The sequence below is a fragment of the Mobula hypostoma genome, chromosome 12 (genome assembly GCF_963921235.1).
Source record: "Mobula hypostoma chromosome 12, sMobHyp1.1, whole genome shotgun sequence".
Lineage (NCBI taxonomy): Eukaryota > Metazoa > Chordata > Chondrichthyes > Myliobatiformes > Myliobatidae > Mobula > Mobula hypostoma.
In genome coordinates, this window is record NC_086108.1 from 96217689 (window position 1) to 96234532 (window position 16844).

Below are 16844 nucleotides of genomic sequence, written 5' to 3' on the forward strand. Positions count from 1 at the left end.
ACTTATTACTAATCAATGGAATGTCAGGGTCCAATCCACCTGCATTAAGTTTGTGCTGCAGCATGTAGCTATCAGGGAACTAGAAGGGAAAATGTACTGCCCAGGGAAAGTAGCCCTTACGAAGAAACTTGAGGTGGAAAAGTGTACAACTTCCATTATAATAGAGTGTTGGTGGTGAAAATAATAGTAATAAGTAAATTAAACAAATCCTATTGCAAGTTATTCTCCACTTTCTACAACCAACATGTTTTTTTGCAGAAAACTGATTTCACAGAGACTGTCTAGACCAGAGGTAGGCGTATCAAAATGCAAATTGCTGGGCAGGGCACATGTTATTTATCACTGAAACATGAAATGTATTGGACTGGCTACAATAAAGCCAGTTGCTCTGGGTCTGTAGCTGCCAAATTTTACTCAATGTTATGCTTAAATGTTAGTAAACCTCGTAGTATCTTCATTCATTCCGGCACAACAATTTATTACCTAGTTATTTTCAAGTTTCAAGACTAAGCTTGAATAAATTCATGTTTCCAGTTTATGAAGGTAATAATCATGGCTAAGAAACAGCGGTCAAAATTTGAGCTTGGACTTAGTAGGCCATTGTCTATTGCACAGGCACTCAGTCGGACTTCCTGTGGACCCTTGCAGTGATGTTTATAGTAATTGGAAATGGCACACTACCTCCTAGACTCCTACATTAATTAAAATCTGGAGGATTGAGACACCATAACAGTACCAGTTAATGTCTAATACCAGGGAGATTATTTAAGACTTAAGATTTATTGGACTCAAATTTGTTCACACAACTCCATAACTGAAAATTAAAAATTTTAACTATCTCTGGATACACTAGCTACAAATTTTGTCCCTCTTTTTTAGAAGCACTTTTTTTCTGGCATAAAGCTCTCCCAGGTGACAAAAAATAGTACAACATGCAAAATTTGTGGACTGCTTCAGTGGTCTTAAAAATATTTATTTACTCCCAGAACATCCTGTTTTTACTACATCCATTTTGCTTAAAACTGTGTCAACAATGAAATTGTGTCTTTTCCTTCTGAGATAAGGAACCTTCAGTGACTTCAGATAAAATCTTGACTGCATAACTCCTCAGAATTGCTTTCACTCTTTTTCCTTGTCCTAGCTGATTGCTGTCATAGCTCACATTTAGTTGATTATTTCTGAATTTGAGAGGTCACCAAAGCTCCATAGCCAAAGACAGGAGTAGTAATGTACTATATTCACAGGGCATCTTCCTGCCCTGCAGGTTTCCTCAACAATTAGGCATTCAAAGACTGCAGTGGTGTCCTTACAGGGAATACCCTGTGACTTCATTCCAGGAGCGTCTGACTGTGACCTTGGACTTTTTTTTTATCCCTGTGCATAAAATATCATGCCTCCTGTTAACAGTGTTTTTTTCAAAACCATCCCTTTGGACCCCTAGGAACATTGTCCCACACCATTACCATTGTTGAAGCACCCTTTCGTTCAGTATCAATGCTAGGTAGCTGGAAAAGTGTTGTGTGAATGATGTTACCTCAACTCAAAGGCTGCCTGTAATATATTGTAGCATCTATAAAAGTTTGTGGCTTGTCAAAAGGGAACACCATGCTGAAACATTTCTGTACAGCATTACATAGAGAAAACCAAAAATGCTCATCTGCGAACTTTGGAAATGCAGTTTTCACTCTGTGCAGTTGTCACAAACAGTATGAGAAGAACTCTGTTACACTGATTTAATGGCAAAAAATAAACTGTCTGGATGTTTAACAAATTTCATGACATACGTAGTTGATGTTAAATCAGATTCTGATTCTCTCAACAGATGTTGACTGATTATCTGAGTATTTACAGTATTCTTACTTTTTAATTTTCCGACATCTGCAATTGTTTTTTTTGCTTTTTGATTTCCAAGTATAATATCAGATATAATATTTAAGGCATAACGTAAAACAAGAAATTTCTGGAGTTTTAAATTTTCCTTGGAGGCCAGCACAGTATTTTCTGTTTCTAAATCTATATTTTATTCTACAATGGCAGTACATACTATTTATTATGCGTAAAGATTTTTATTCCTCGTGTCTACGAAGGATGTAAGTAATAAAGTCAATTCAATTCAGACCTTGAAGCTCACACAGATAACTAAATGAAACCTTGGTTTTCACGTTATAAGAAAAATGAACTCACCATGAACCACTAGAATACTTGCAAACCTTACCTCATCTAGATGTTACCTATTTATACTAAACATTTGTTCTGATTTATCAAGAAGTTTTCAATATAATTATACTCTTTTTTTTACATGATACTGATGTATTTGTTTAAAAAAAAATCCCACGCCAGATTATATAATTCAGAAAGATAATCAGTGGCAAAGAAGCGGAGGCCACATCTTTATGCCATCTGCGTTAATTTGCACACAGGTTGAGGCTCAGCTTCAACTATATCCAGCAATCAACTTTAAGTAACCTGTTCAAAAAAATAAGAACTACTGAACACCAGTAATCTAGACTGTTAGTGTTAAATATTAAGCAATTTTTAAGTTTATAAACATGAATAGGGTTAACGAAATGTTTTCATTCTTCCTAATTTCAGGTGACTACAAATTCTACTGTCCAGTTTCCAACAGTAAATTTTACCTTATCAAAATCATTGGAAGAGCACTCAATGCCTCAAGGTAGTAAACATTTACTGCAGTGGACTCAGAAAAAATATGGATCTGTGACATCTTTCACCGAATTGAACAAGGTTAATAATATTTACATCAAAGTAGGTGAAGGTAAGTCCATTTTATTCTCTGGCTTCAATCTGAAATGTTTTTTTTTTACTTTTTGGCAATGATACAACTGTTTGTAAGTAACAGTTATCCTTGTATAATTCCTTGAGATTGGTCCTAATAGGTAAATGAGAGGTTTGATTTTTTTTAATCAATTGTTTAGCTTTTAAAACCTCTATATAATTTTTCCATAATGTTTGGTAAAATCAGCATTTAAGATTTTTTTTAGCCACAGTTATACTGAATAGATCATAAAACAATAATTATAACTTTTTTTAGATCCTTCATTGTTACCCACATGCATTATAGAGAAGAACTTCCTGTCTCAGAATTACCTCGGAGCTTATTTGAAAATGCAACCTGCACAGGGTTGTACATCCTCAAACCCAATAGGTGAAAAGGAGGTTCATGTTATTGACTTGGAATCCCCAAGTTCGAATCCTTACAGGTAAGTGAGAATTTTGGTCTGATTTGAATCTTTGGTTCTTCTTGAAATGCTGATTCGCTCTTAAAATGTTGAACTGCTGTGTGATGAAGCTAAACATTATCATAATACCTAGAAGTAGCTAATTACTTCTAACAGATGATTTAATGATTAAAATTTATTAGTTCTAAATGTAATACACATTTTTAAATCACTCTTTTGTTTTTTGTTACAGCAAATTGTAATCTTGTTTATCAGGTACTTTTTTGAGCCTATCACTGAGGTGTTCAGTGGACCCAGATATGACCAGAGCTAATTTTTGGGACAGTGCTTGCATAGGTATACTTCTGATAGGAGGTGTTGACTGAAGGAAACTTTTAATGCCACCTCTTTTGTGAAATGACAGACAGTATTTTCACTCATTTTACATCAGATGAACATGGAACCATTTCCCATTTCATTGGATATTTTCCAGCATTTTTGCTCACTAAATTTTGAGGGACTCATGCTAAAAGCACCTAGGTATAGTGACAGCATCAAGTTTGTCCTCCAGAGAGTTACACGGTCACTGCCCTTGACTACATTTTAAATATGTTTGGTTGAACCTTCATTGTTATGAAAACCTTCTTCCTTTGGGAGTGAACAATGCCAGGTAGTGTAAAGACCAAGATGGTGCAAAACCAGTGCTCTGAGTAGAAATTCGTTTTGGCTATTGTACTGTCAGTAATTTAAGCAAGCTGGATACTAGAAAAACAGCTCCAGGGTTCTCTAACATCTTTTCCACTATGCCCAGAACTTATTTACGACTAGCAGTAAGTCTCCAGAAATCTGCACAAAATTGGTTAATGTTACGTTTTTCTGGCTTCCCAACGATGAATTTCTATGCTAATGTCTAGTTGCATCTTGTTAAACTTCCATTACTTGACACAACTAACTACTTCCAGATGACTCCCTGGTGACTGTTTTGATGGAGCAGCAGTGTTTCACATTGCAGGATTCTCGGAATGCTCCATCTAACCTCAGGAAATAGTTCATGATGACGCCTTGTGTCATAGTAACTGGATGCAATAGTTTCCATAATTACCTCCCCCTACTAATTCCTAAGTTTACCAAAAGAAACTTCAGTTTGTTAAGCTTTAAGTTTGGTGTTAGCAAATCCACATTTTGTTTTAATATTATGTTACTAAAAAATTAAGTGGCACTAAAATGCATTTATATATTTCAAATTTAAAACACTTATTTATTTTCAGTAAAGTGTCTCGCAAGTGTCATGTTATCTTAACATGAAAATTTTAGTTCATTTACTAGTTGTGGTCACTTCTGATGTAAATGCCGCCTCTGTTGGCCCTCTGAGGTATTATTTCCTATTTCATTGCATTTTCCATGGAATGATCCTGGTGATGACATCAGTACAATTAAATTTCCTGGACATAACGTTTGACCATATCACCCTATATTGCACAATTAAATTTCTACAATGAGGAGGCCAAATATGTTTTTCAATCACTTGATAAAAGCAATTCAAAGGATAATATACCCAAATGCTACAACAATGTTGTCTAGCCATCGCTGAAGGCTTAGTTGGCACAGCTTTTAACAAACTTAGTAACTCTTTTTATAAACACACATAACAGACCTTTAAAATGTTCCTCTTGTGGATTCCCATTTTAACAATCTTTTTTTCTGTCCTCTTACAAATGTATCTATGTAATAAATACAAAATATTGGACATAGCACTTTTTGTTTTGTCCTCTTTTGGCATATAGTCTAAAATATCTATTCCAGCATTTAATGTAATGGTCAGCTGTGCCCTGACTTGGAAAGTTGTGTGAATACATTTGAGATGTGCCAAGCAAATATCAGAGAATTGGTTGTACTTGCCCTTGCTCCACCTAACAGAAGTAATGGAGACTGTTCACTTTGGTCATACTCGATGCATGGACCATATTATCTAAGTATAAGAGAAAATAGTGAAAAGAATTATCATCTGTAGCAATGACGCACCTTGGATGGTCATAGAGCAGCACAGAAACAAGCCCTTTCGCCCACCAAGCCCATGCCAAGCTAGGATTCTGCCTAATCACAGTGTCCTAACCTAGGCCAAAGCCCTCCGCACCCTTTCTATCTATGTATTATCCAAATTTCTCTTAAGTGTTGAAATTGAACCCATATCCACCACTTCCACTGGCAACTCGTTTCACACTCTAACCACCCTCTGAGGGAAGAAGTTCCCCCTCATCATCCCCTTAAACATTCCACCCTTTCACTTTTAATCCACGACCTCTATTTCTACTGTTACCAACCTCAGTGGAAAAAGCTTGCTTGCATTTGCCCTATCTATACCCTTCATATTTTTGTATATCTCATTCAAATCTTCCCTCATTTTCCTACACTCCAGGGAATTAAGTCTGAACCTGTTTCCTTGTAACTCAGGTTCTCAGGTCTCAGCAGCATCCTTGTAAATTTTCTCTGTACGTGATGGTATTTAGTTCAACAAAAACCAAAGTTGATTTATTTGTCTGTGCAAGTTAAACTATAGTTGTGAGAGTTGTATTAATGGTCTAAGTGCATCCTCAAAAATCTGACCCTTCAACTACTTCTGGAAAAAGTGTGTAGTATTGTTTTGAGTGAATGTTATTATGAATCATCTTATAATGCATATCGCATTGTAGCGTATTTTGCACATGTTCTATTGTCTGGGATTAATTCCAACATTTTAATCAACTGGCCAGACACTAGAGACATATTCAGCTGGAAAAGGTTGAACATAAGTAAAAATTCTGGCACGTATACAAACTTTTTTATGCTATTCCACAGCAGGATTTTCAAAGTGGACGTAGTTGTCGACATACGGCCAATGCATGCAGATACTGTGCTCTCCAGAAGTATTTTGCTGATCCTCAAGTGCGAGAAAGCAGTCAATTGGGTAATCAAGTCACATGATATCATTGGAAAGCTAGAAGTGATTGTAAGTGTTTATGCATTAAGCCCTGTTAATGAATGAGTAATTATTAACCAGAAATCTAACTACTATAATCAGGTTTGTTATTTTATTAGTCGTTGTAACTCTCCAGATGAATTAGCAAGTAAGTGGTTTTTAAAATGTTGAAATCTTCTAAAGAAGTGTACCTCTAAAAGCTACAGAAAATTTCAATCTACAAATGTATATTATTTTCATACATGTAAGAATTATTGAAATTGTTTTTATTGAGGATCACAGTTCATCTAAAAAAAATTGATTCCTTGCAAAAGTTTGACTCCTCGTCTTTGCATGATAATACAGGTTAGGGGCCCTTGCAGAGTGCAACTTGAGGTATAATCCTTAGAATGCATTTTTCTGCTGGCTCCCTCGGGGTGTTGGTTGTCGAGTTCAGTATTTGCACAAAATATTCTCAGAGTAACTCTACAGCTTCATGTGCCATGCTCTCAAGAGCAGATGATATTCTTTTATGATTTCAACACAGTTCTTCATTTTTATTGCTGTAAGTTTCCAGGATTTTCTTCCTCGAGATTTTGGTAACACAAGCCAGGAGCAATTTAAGATTGGAAACGTTTCAGCACTCCTTTATGATCTGATCAAAAAAGAATATTTTAAAAATTTGATTATATTCTCCAGTTGGGCAAAACATTGAGCCAAAACACACATTGATGCACTCATCAGGCATGGAGTTATGACAGGAATGGAGCTGAGGAGCCAGATGTATAGCATGCCCATCATTCAGAACATTATGGAGCACCTCTGGACTTGAAGATGAGTCCTCACAGGAGTCCACTGTTGCTATTACTCTAGTGCTACATAATCACCAGATTAGTACAAAATAGAGTTGTTTCATTAAAAAGGTATATGTGGGTTAAAGATCAAAGAATCAATTTTGAGATAGAATCACATCCCTGTTATTCAGAATTGTTTTGTGAGTGAAATGTTCAGTTCATTTTGTACTCTTTATTCATTCAGGAGAATCGTGGATAAGTATGTATTTATCGCGTTATTCTGCTCAAGTGAGTGTTGCAAGCTTCCTTCATGAACTGCAGCAGCCTTTGGGGTAAACATACTTGCAGTGTGCTGCTTAGCTAGGTAGCTTCAGGATTTTGGTCATGCAGCATTGGAGATGGCAATGTATTTCTGTAGCAACACACACAAAAAGTGCTGGTGAATGCAGCAGGCCAGGCAGCATCTATGGGAAGAAGTACAGTTGACATTTTGGGCCGAGACCCTTCGTCAGGACTAACTGAAAGAAGAGTTAGTAAGAGATTTGAAAGGGGGAGGGGGAGATCTGAAATGATAGGAGAAGACAGGAGGGAGAGGGATGGAGCTAAGAGCTGGAAAGTTGATTGGCAAAAGGGATACAAGGCTGGAGAAGGGAGAGGGTCATGGGACGGGAGGCCTCGGGAGAAAGAAAGGGGGAAAACCCAGAGGATGGGCAAGGAGTTATAGTGAGAGGGACAGAGGGAGAAAAAAGAAAGGGAAAAAGGCGGGGGGGGGGGGGGATAAATAAATAAATAAATAAGGGATGGGCTACGAAGGGGAGATTGGGCATTAACGGAAGTTAGAGAATTCAGTGTTCATGCCATCAGATTGGAGGCTACCCAGATGGAATATAAGTTGTTTTTCCTTCAACCTGAGTGTGGCTTCATCTTGACAGTAGAGGAGACCATGGATAGACATACCAGAATGGGAATGGGACATGGAATTAAAATGTGTGGCCACTGGGAGATCCTGCTTTCTCTGGCAGACAGAGCGTAGGTGTTCAGTGAAACGGTCTCCCAGCCTGGTTGAATGTATTTCTGTGTTGGCATTCCTCTGATAGTGTGACTACTGGGGTATGTGCAAATGTGGCTTTGTCATGGGGCAACTGTCCTTAGGTGATATGGAGAACCTTTGGTAAATTGATACATATAATGCACACTCTAGCTATGTGGTACCATGTTGAAGGGGATAAATGTTAAGGTGCCGTTTAAGTAGGCTGCTTCTCTTTGACTGTACTAAACTTGTTGAACATTGTTTGAACAAGTGATTCAGTTAATACACTGCTTAAATGTATTAACTTAAGAAATGGACCACTGGTTAAATTGGTCCATTTCTTAAGTTAATAAAGCTCTGAGGAAGGTAGATTAGAATACAAGGTCAGGAAATTGCTCCCAGAACGATGATTCTCTCACTTACTACCACAGTGTCAATCCATCAGCTATGTTGTGTGGGGCACTACTAGCTCAACAAATGGAAGGGAGTGTCATGTTGGTGGATATGAAAGACCCTCGCCTAGTGTGAACTTGGCACTCAGAGCAGAAGGGTACAGATTTAAACCCTGAGCAGGAGCGCTAGGTGGTAAATAGTTTTCCTTACCAATATCTGCTCTGATGTCTTGAGATTTCATGGGATTCTGAATCAGTATTGAGGATTCTCATCTGCTTGGTCACATCTAATGGTTCTGTCCAACTGGTGGGACAGGGGAAACCCAGAACTTATGTTTATTAGCTGTAAGCTCAGATTCTGTGAGTATGATTGTAAGACTGGTCTATAAATAACTCTCATAATGTTTTCAGCTATTGATTTTAAAAATTGACTGGTTTTATTAAATTTAGTTTGCCTTTGACTAACGTCTTTCAAGACATAAAGTGTATAGAATGCCATTAGAAAAGTGGCTGTTTTATCATACTTCAGAAGTGTTTTGAAACTTGTATCCATGAGTCATTCTTCATACCATAAAGCTAAATATTTTAAAGTTTTAACTTATTCATAGGAATATGAGAATTTTATTTTGGTATAAAGGTGAACCCTCCAGCCACAAAAGCATCAATAGCTTGACTGGGTCTCCTTTGCATTACCAATGGAACTTTTAGAGTTATGCAGTATGGAAGCAAACCCTTTAGCATTTATTTACACTAATCCTACACTAACCCCATTTTATTCTTCCTATATTACCATTAACTCCCCCCAGATTCTACACCTTAATGTTAGGGGCATTTACAGTGACCAGTTTACCTACCACACACATGTCCTTGGGATGTGGGAGGAGACCCATGTGTTCACGAGGAGAATGTACATATTTCACCAGCTTCAGATTAAACCAAGATCAGTAGAGCTGTGCACCACTGTGCCTTTTTGGAGGTGTGTCTATTCTATATGGAGGTAAAAAATTGCATGATATCCAGGCCAATATTTAGCCCTGCATCAAATATATTTTTTAAAAAATTATCTGACCATAATTATGAGCTTGGTGTGCACAGATTGGCTGCCAACATTACAAAAGTGACAGCATTTCTGAAGTAGATCACTAGCAAGAAAGCACAAGGGTCAGGATGTGATCTATATTAATGCCATATTTTTGCCTAAAGCTAAAATTACATTTTTTTAAAGTAGAACTTAAGTTATTTTGTAAAACCGAAGGTGATGTTGTCTACATCTTGTCAAAATGAATGTACTGAACTTTGTTTAGCTGTAAAATAAATAGGATGAGCGTGTGTTAAGATAGTGCATTTATGCACTGGCAGTGCATATAAATTTGGTGTAAACATTGGCATAAACAAATAAAATACTCTGTGGCGAGCCATCAGATGTAATTAATTTCAATTGGAGATTTAATGTTTGAAGGTGCACTCATTCAACATTTCTATAATCCATAGTAGCATCTTTCTGTGAGCTATCACTTTTCGATTCATTATTGTAGTCAGGGGAAGATAACAATTTGTTATATTTTTTATTGTTACCTACAACATTTGTTTGAAGTGACTCAGACTACTCTATGATGCAGGAAATGTCTGTTATATTTAAACAAAAAGCCTTTCCAATAATCAGAGAGACAGCTGCATCATGAGGCTCAAATGACTTGAGTTACAACTGTCCAACTTCCATTAAGAGGGCAAAGTGATTTATATTTTTGCTGATGACTTTCCAATATTCAGTTCCATTTACAAACCCTCAGCAAATGAAGCAGGCCATTCCTACATGCAGAAAAGCCTATACTGTACACACTAGGACTGGCTGCTGCGAAGGGATCAGGGATCAGGATCCAGACCACAGCATTCGCTCCGGGCTCAGATTTCACCATCCAACCTGAAGCCACTGTCAAGCTCTTCAAAGCAAGGCTTCAGGCACATAGAAACACCTTGACCTCCAGATTCTCCTCCAAGTCACACAACACATTGATACCATTTCTTTATTACAGAGACTTACTACTTAACAGTGTTATGGGAGCACTTCTGTCTAAAGGACTGCAGCTGTTCAAGGGGACACTCACCACCACCATCTCAAGCATAAATTCAGGTTGAGCAATAATTTCTGAATATTGTTAGTGATGACCACATCCTGAAAAAAATGAATAAATTAAAAATCTAATTTCCAACATCCTGATGCTGGTGATTTCCAGATTATGACTATACCTCTCCAACAACATATTGTCTGACACATCCCTCTTGTGATGGCTCTTGCCTTGAAGTTAAAACTTTACTCCTTTCTGCTTGAATTATCCACTAACAGGAATAGCTTCCCTCTACTTCACCTAAATCAGTCATAACCTCATGCACCTGTCATGTATCTCCTGGCCTTCTTTGTTCTAAGATGAATACACCCATCTTCTCCATTTTAACCTTAACAAGTCTTTCATTCCTTGGAATCTTTGAAGGCACCCATTTTGTATAGTTTTGTGATTATTCATGCTGGTTTCTTTATTTCATTTGCTGTTATAAATTATTTGCCAAATAGAGATTATCCCTGTTCAGGAACAGTCAGAAAATAATTTTTGTTTTTGAAAGGTTTTACTAATGAAAATCTTAAGAGCTGAATATGAGTCTTTAGATGGTGTATGAGGAATGTAGTGTGGCAATATTATAAGCAATTTGTCTTCGTAAATTTCAATAGGGAATGTGTTAGTCATGACAATGCAGTTCTGGGTTAAGTATTTGTTCAGCTTTTAGCGCAACGCATGAAATCTGTAAGATGACAGAGAAGAGGAAGTCAGGCAAACTTGATTCTGAATCACAATTATTTTCTTGACAGCACGTAATTGTAATAAGTGGATTTGAAAAATAAACCTATGTAGAGCAAAAACAACTTGGGTAGTGTGTTGACTGAAGCATTAAAGCAAGGACGTAGCATTGTTCTCAGAACATCCAAATACACCTAATGAAATCTGTAATTACCATCTAAATAAATGTGAGACCTAAACAACAGGAGAGATTTTTTTTTTGGAGTTTTTCTCCTATCAAAATAGCTGTGAGTGCAACAGATTTATTCAAGGTAGATGTTAAGATCACCGGTAGAACAATCTCAAAAGAGGGGGCAATGTTCTTCCTCCCCTCCCTCCACCTTCTAAGTCAGTCTCACTTTCCCCTTCCTTTCCCATCATGATAAAGGGTCTCAGCCCAAAATGTTGACTGTTTATTCATTTCCATAGATACTGTCTGACCTGCTGAGATCATCCATCATTTTGTGTGTGGGGCAATGTTTAAATGGAGGTGCATAGGGTTGTAGAGGCTAGATCATTGTGGGTATCTGACCAATTGAAGATGTGTGACGGCTGGTGAGTGGGTACCTATTTGGTGAAATATGAGTAAATGGTAATTTATTGGCTTCTGGGAAGAAATGCACAATCCATTGAATAATTATGTGTGGCCTTTTTTCCCTTAAGGATGGCGAAGTATAACAAAAAAATAAATGTTCCTAAAAGCAATGTAACTGTAGTGGACCTTGGTCGAGCATTGGTGAATTCGTGGGAATTTTCAGTGGGAAAGGATTAAAATTTGGTCACAATAAGGGCAAGTAGAATGAGGAACAAATGAGGAATTTAGCAAAGATACACTGCATTATGCCTGTAAAGTGATCAGACATTTCAATGGAAAACATCATTTAGACCATGAAATTAATTTAATGTGTGTATTCCGGCCTCATAATGGATTGTCTGCTGAAAGGCCTAAGAGGATTTGCTAGATGTTCCTTTTGGACAAGTTTATTTTACTAAATGCTATCAACAGGTGATAGTTTCAGAATGTAGTTAGCTTAACTTGAACTCCTTGTCTTCAAACAGAGGATGATACACAAATCATTTACATTGCAAACTGGATTTAAAATTTTAACCTTACTGCATTTCCACCCTGCTCACATTCGGTGAGTGTGGCTTTCCTTGTAACTCAAGTTAACTTTTAAGGCCAGTTGTAAATTTTTTTTAAGACATGGCAATATGAATTACTTTTGCTGTTGATTTGAGAAATGTGAAATCTTTAATCATGAGAGCTTTCCCAATTTTTAGAAGATCTGCATTCAGGTAATAACAGATAAAGCTGGATGCGAGTCTGTAATGCTAACAATAGATAGAACACGGAAAGTTAAGTAAAAGCTTGTTTCATATTCTACTTTGCCAGGATCGGAGAATTTTTAGATGTGAGTAAAGGTTAGTCAGGTTGTGTGTGTTTTCTTTAGCACAGAAGAGGTTGAGCAAGGATTTAATTGAGATGCATTGTACTGAAACGCCCAGAAATATCTTACATAAGATAGAGGCAGTAAAGTTGTTTCCAGTTGTAGGTGAGACTAGAATTAGGGGACATAGCCTCAAGATTTGGGGGATTAAATTTAGGATGGAGATGAGAAAGAACTGTTTTTCCCAGAAAGTGGTGAACCTGTGGAATTCTGTGCCCAATGAAGCAGTGGAGACGACCTCAGTAGATGTATTTAAGACAAGGTTGGATAGATTTTTGCATAGTAGGAGAATATGAGGGTTATGGGGGAAAAGGCAGGTGGGTGGAGAAAAGTCCATGGTCAGATCAGCCATGATCTTATCAAATGGTGGAGCAAGATGTCCTACCACTGCTCTAATTTCTTATGTTCTTATGAGAGAATGGAAAGGAAGGAACCTATTTTCCTTGGCAAAAGAGAAAACTAAATGAGTAGATTGAAGGTAATTGTTGAAAAGGTTAGATATGAATGGATTGCTTTTTCACCAAGAGGGAGTCAGGAACTTAGTCTGAGTGCATGGTTTTAAGAACAACCATAAGAACAGAAGAAAGTAGGATCAAGTGTAGGCCATTTAGCATCTCGAACATACATAGAAACATAGAAAATAGGTGCAGGAGTAGGCCATTCGGCCCTTCGAGCCTGCACCGCCATTTATTATGATCATGGCTGAGCATCCAACTCAGAACCCCGCCCCAGCCTTCCCTCCATACCCCCTGACCCCTGAAGCCACAAGGGCCATATCTAACTCCCTCTTAAACATAGCCAATGAACTGGCCTCAACAGTCTGCTGTGGCAGAGAATTCCACAGATTCACCACTCTCTGTGTGAAGAAGTTTTTCCTAATCTCGGTCCTAAAAGGCTTCCCCTCTATCCTCAAACTGTGACCCCTCGTTCTGGACTTCCCCAACATCGGGAACAATCTTCCTGCATCTAGCCTGTCCAATCCCTTTAGGATCTTATACGGTTCAATCAGATCCCCCCTCAATCTTCTAAATTCCAACGAGTACAAGCCCAGTTCATCCAGTCTTTTTTCATATGAAAGTCCTGCCATCCCAGGAATCAATCTGGTGAACCTTCTTTGTACTCCCTCTATGGCACAGATGTCTTTCCTCAGATTAGGGGACCAAAACTGCACACAATACTCCAGGTGTGGTCTCACCAAGGCCTTGTACAAGTGCAGTAGTACCTCCCTGCTCCTGTACTCGAATCCTCTCGCTATAAATGCCAGCATACCATTCGCCTTTTTCACCGCCTGCTGTACCTGCATGCCCACTTTCAATGACTGGTGTATAATGACACCCAGGTCTTGTTGCACCTCCCCTTTTCCTAATCGGCCACCATTCAGATAATAATCTGTTTTCCTATTTTTGCCACCAAAGTGGATAACTTCACATTTATCCACATTAAATTGCATCTGCCATGAGTTTGCCCACTCACCCAACCTATCCAAGTCACCCTGCATCCTCTTAGCATCCTCCTCACTGCTAACACTGCCACCCAGCTTCGTGTCATCTGCAAACTTGGAGATGCTGCATTTAATTCCCTCATCCAAGTCATTAATATATATTGTAAACAACTGGGGTCCCAGCACTGAGCCTTGCGGTACCCCACTAGTCACCACCTGCCATTCTGAAAAGGTCCCGTTTATTCCCACTCTTTGCTTCCTGTCTGCTAACCAATTCTCCACCCACACCAATACCTTACCCCCAATACCGTGTGCTTTAAGTTTGCACACTAATCTCCTGTGTGGGACCTTGTCAAAAGCCTTTTGAAAATCCAAATATACCACATCCACTGGTTCTCCCCTATCCACTCTACTAGTTACATCCTCAAAAAATTCTATGAGATTCGTCAGACATGATTTTCCTTTCACAAATCCATGCTGACTTTGTCCGATCATTTCACCGCTTTCCAAATGTGCTGTTATCACATCTTTGATAACTGACTCCAGCAGTTTCCCCACCACCAACGTTAGGCTAACCGGTCTATAATTCCCCGGTTTCTCTCTCCCTCCTTTTTTAAAAAGTGGGGTTACATTAGCCACCCTCCAATCCTCAGGAACTAGTCCAGAATCTAACGAGTTTTGAAAAATTATCACTAATGCATCCACTATTTCTTGGGCTACTTCCTTAAGCACTCTAGGATGCAGACCATCTGGCCCTGGGGATTTATCTGCCTTCAATCCCTTCAATTTACCTAACACCACTTCCCTACTAACATGTATTTCACTCAGTTCCTCCATCTCACTGGACCCTCTGTCCCTTACTATTTCTGGAAGATTATTTATGTCCTCCTTAGTGAAGACAGAACCAAAGTAATTATTCAATTGGTCTGCCATGTCCTTGCTCCCCATAATCAATTCACCTGTTTCTGTCTGCAGGGGACCTACATTTGTCTTTACCAGTCTTTTCCTTTTTACATATCTATAAAAGCTTTTGCAGTCCGTTTTTATGTTCCCCGCCAGTTTTCTCTCATAATCTTTTTTCCCCTTCCTAATTAAGCCCTTTGTCCTCCTCTGCTGAACTCTGAATTTCTCCCAGTCCTCAGGTGAGCCACTTTCTCTGGCTAATTTGTATGCTACTTCTTTGGAATTGATACTATCCCTAATTTCTCTTGTCAGCCACGGGTGCACTACCTTCCTTGATTTATTCTTTTGCCAAACTGGGATGAACAATTGTTGTAGTTCATCCATGCAACCTTTAAATGCTTGCCATTGCATATCCACCGTCAATCCTTTAAGTGTCATTTGCCAGTCTATCTTAGCTAATTCACGTCTCATACCTTCAAAGTTACCCCTCTTTAAGTTCAGAACCTTTGTTTCTGAATTAACTATGTCACTCTCCATATTAATGAAGAATTCCACCATATTATGGTCACTCTTACCCAAGGGGCCTCTCACAACAAGATCGCTAATTAACCCTTCCTCATTGCTCAAAACCCAGTCCAGAATAGCCTGCTCTCTAGTTGGTTCCTCGACATGTTGGTTCAAAAAACCATCCCGCATACATTCCAAGAAATCCTCTTCCTCAGCACCTTTACCAATTTGGTTCACCCAGTCTACATGTAGATTGAAGTCACCCGTTATAACTGCTGTTCCTTTATTGCACACATTTCTAATTTCCTGTTTAATACCATCTCCGACCTCACTACTACTGTTAGGTGACCTGTACACAACTCCCACCAGCGTCTTCTGCCCCTTAGTGTTACGCAGCTCTACCCATATCGATTCCACATCTTCCCGGCTTATGTCCTTCCTTTCTATTGCGTTAATCTCTTCTTTAACCAGCAACGCCACCCCACCTCCCCTTCCTTCATGTCTATCCCTCCTGAATATTGAATATCCCTGAACGTTGAGCTCCCATCCCTGGTCACCCTGGAGCCATGTCTCTGTGATCCCAACTATATCATAATCATTAATAACAATCTGCACTTTCAATTCATCCACCTTATTACGAATGCTCCTTGCATTGACACATAAAGCCTTCAGGTGCTCTTTTACAACTCTCTTAGCCCTTGTACAATTATGTTGAAAAGTGGCCCTTCTTAATGCTTGCCCTGGATTTGTCGGCCTGCCACTTTTACTTTTCTCCTTTGTACTTTTTGCTTCTACGCTCACTTTACACCCCTCTGTCTCTCTGCACTGGTTCCCATCCCTCTGTTGTGAACTAACCTCCTCACGCCTAGCCTCTTTAATTTGATTCCCACCCCCCAACCATTCTAGTTTAAAGTCACCTCAGTAGCCCCCGCTAATCTCCCTGCCAGGATATTGGTCCCCCTAGGATTCAAGTGTAACCGGTCCTTTTTGTACAGGTCACGCCTGCGCCAAAAGAGGTCCCAATGATCCAAAAACTTGAATCCCTGCCCCCTGCTCCAATCCCTCAGCCACGCATTTATCCTCCACCTCATCGCATTCCTACTCTCACTGTTGCGTGGCACAGGCAGTAATCCCGAGTTTACTACCTTTGCGGTCCTTTTTCTCAACTCCCTTCCTAGCTCCCTATATTCTCCTTACAGGACCTCATCCCTTTTCCTACCTATGTCATTGGTACCTATATGTACCACGACCTCTGGCTCCTCACCCTCCCACTTCAGGATATCTTGGACATGATCAGAAATATCCCGGACCCTGGCACCAGGGAGGCAAACTACCATCCGGGTCTCTGGACTGCGTCTACAGAATCGCCTATCTGACCCCCTTA

At 39.0% G+C, this 16844-nt stretch overlaps 1 protein-coding gene across 3 annotated transcripts in view; it reads left to right on the top strand.

Moving 5' to 3' along the window:
* tgfbr3 (transforming growth factor, beta receptor III) overlaps positions 1-16844 on the top strand; it is a 165064-nt gene that overhangs the window by 99334 nt on the left and 48886 nt on the right. For 2 of the 3 annotated variants that reach the window (XM_063064667.1, XM_063064666.1), the window contains exons 5-7: positions 2593-2776; positions 3053-3221; positions 6015-6165. In XM_063064667.1, coding sequence (XP_062920737.1) covers positions 2593-2776; positions 3053-3221; positions 6015-6165 — 504 coding nt within the window. The remainder of the gene's footprint in view (positions 1-2592; positions 2777-3052; positions 3222-6014; positions 6166-16844) is intronic. The other variant, XM_063064668.1, reaches the window with a different exon arrangement.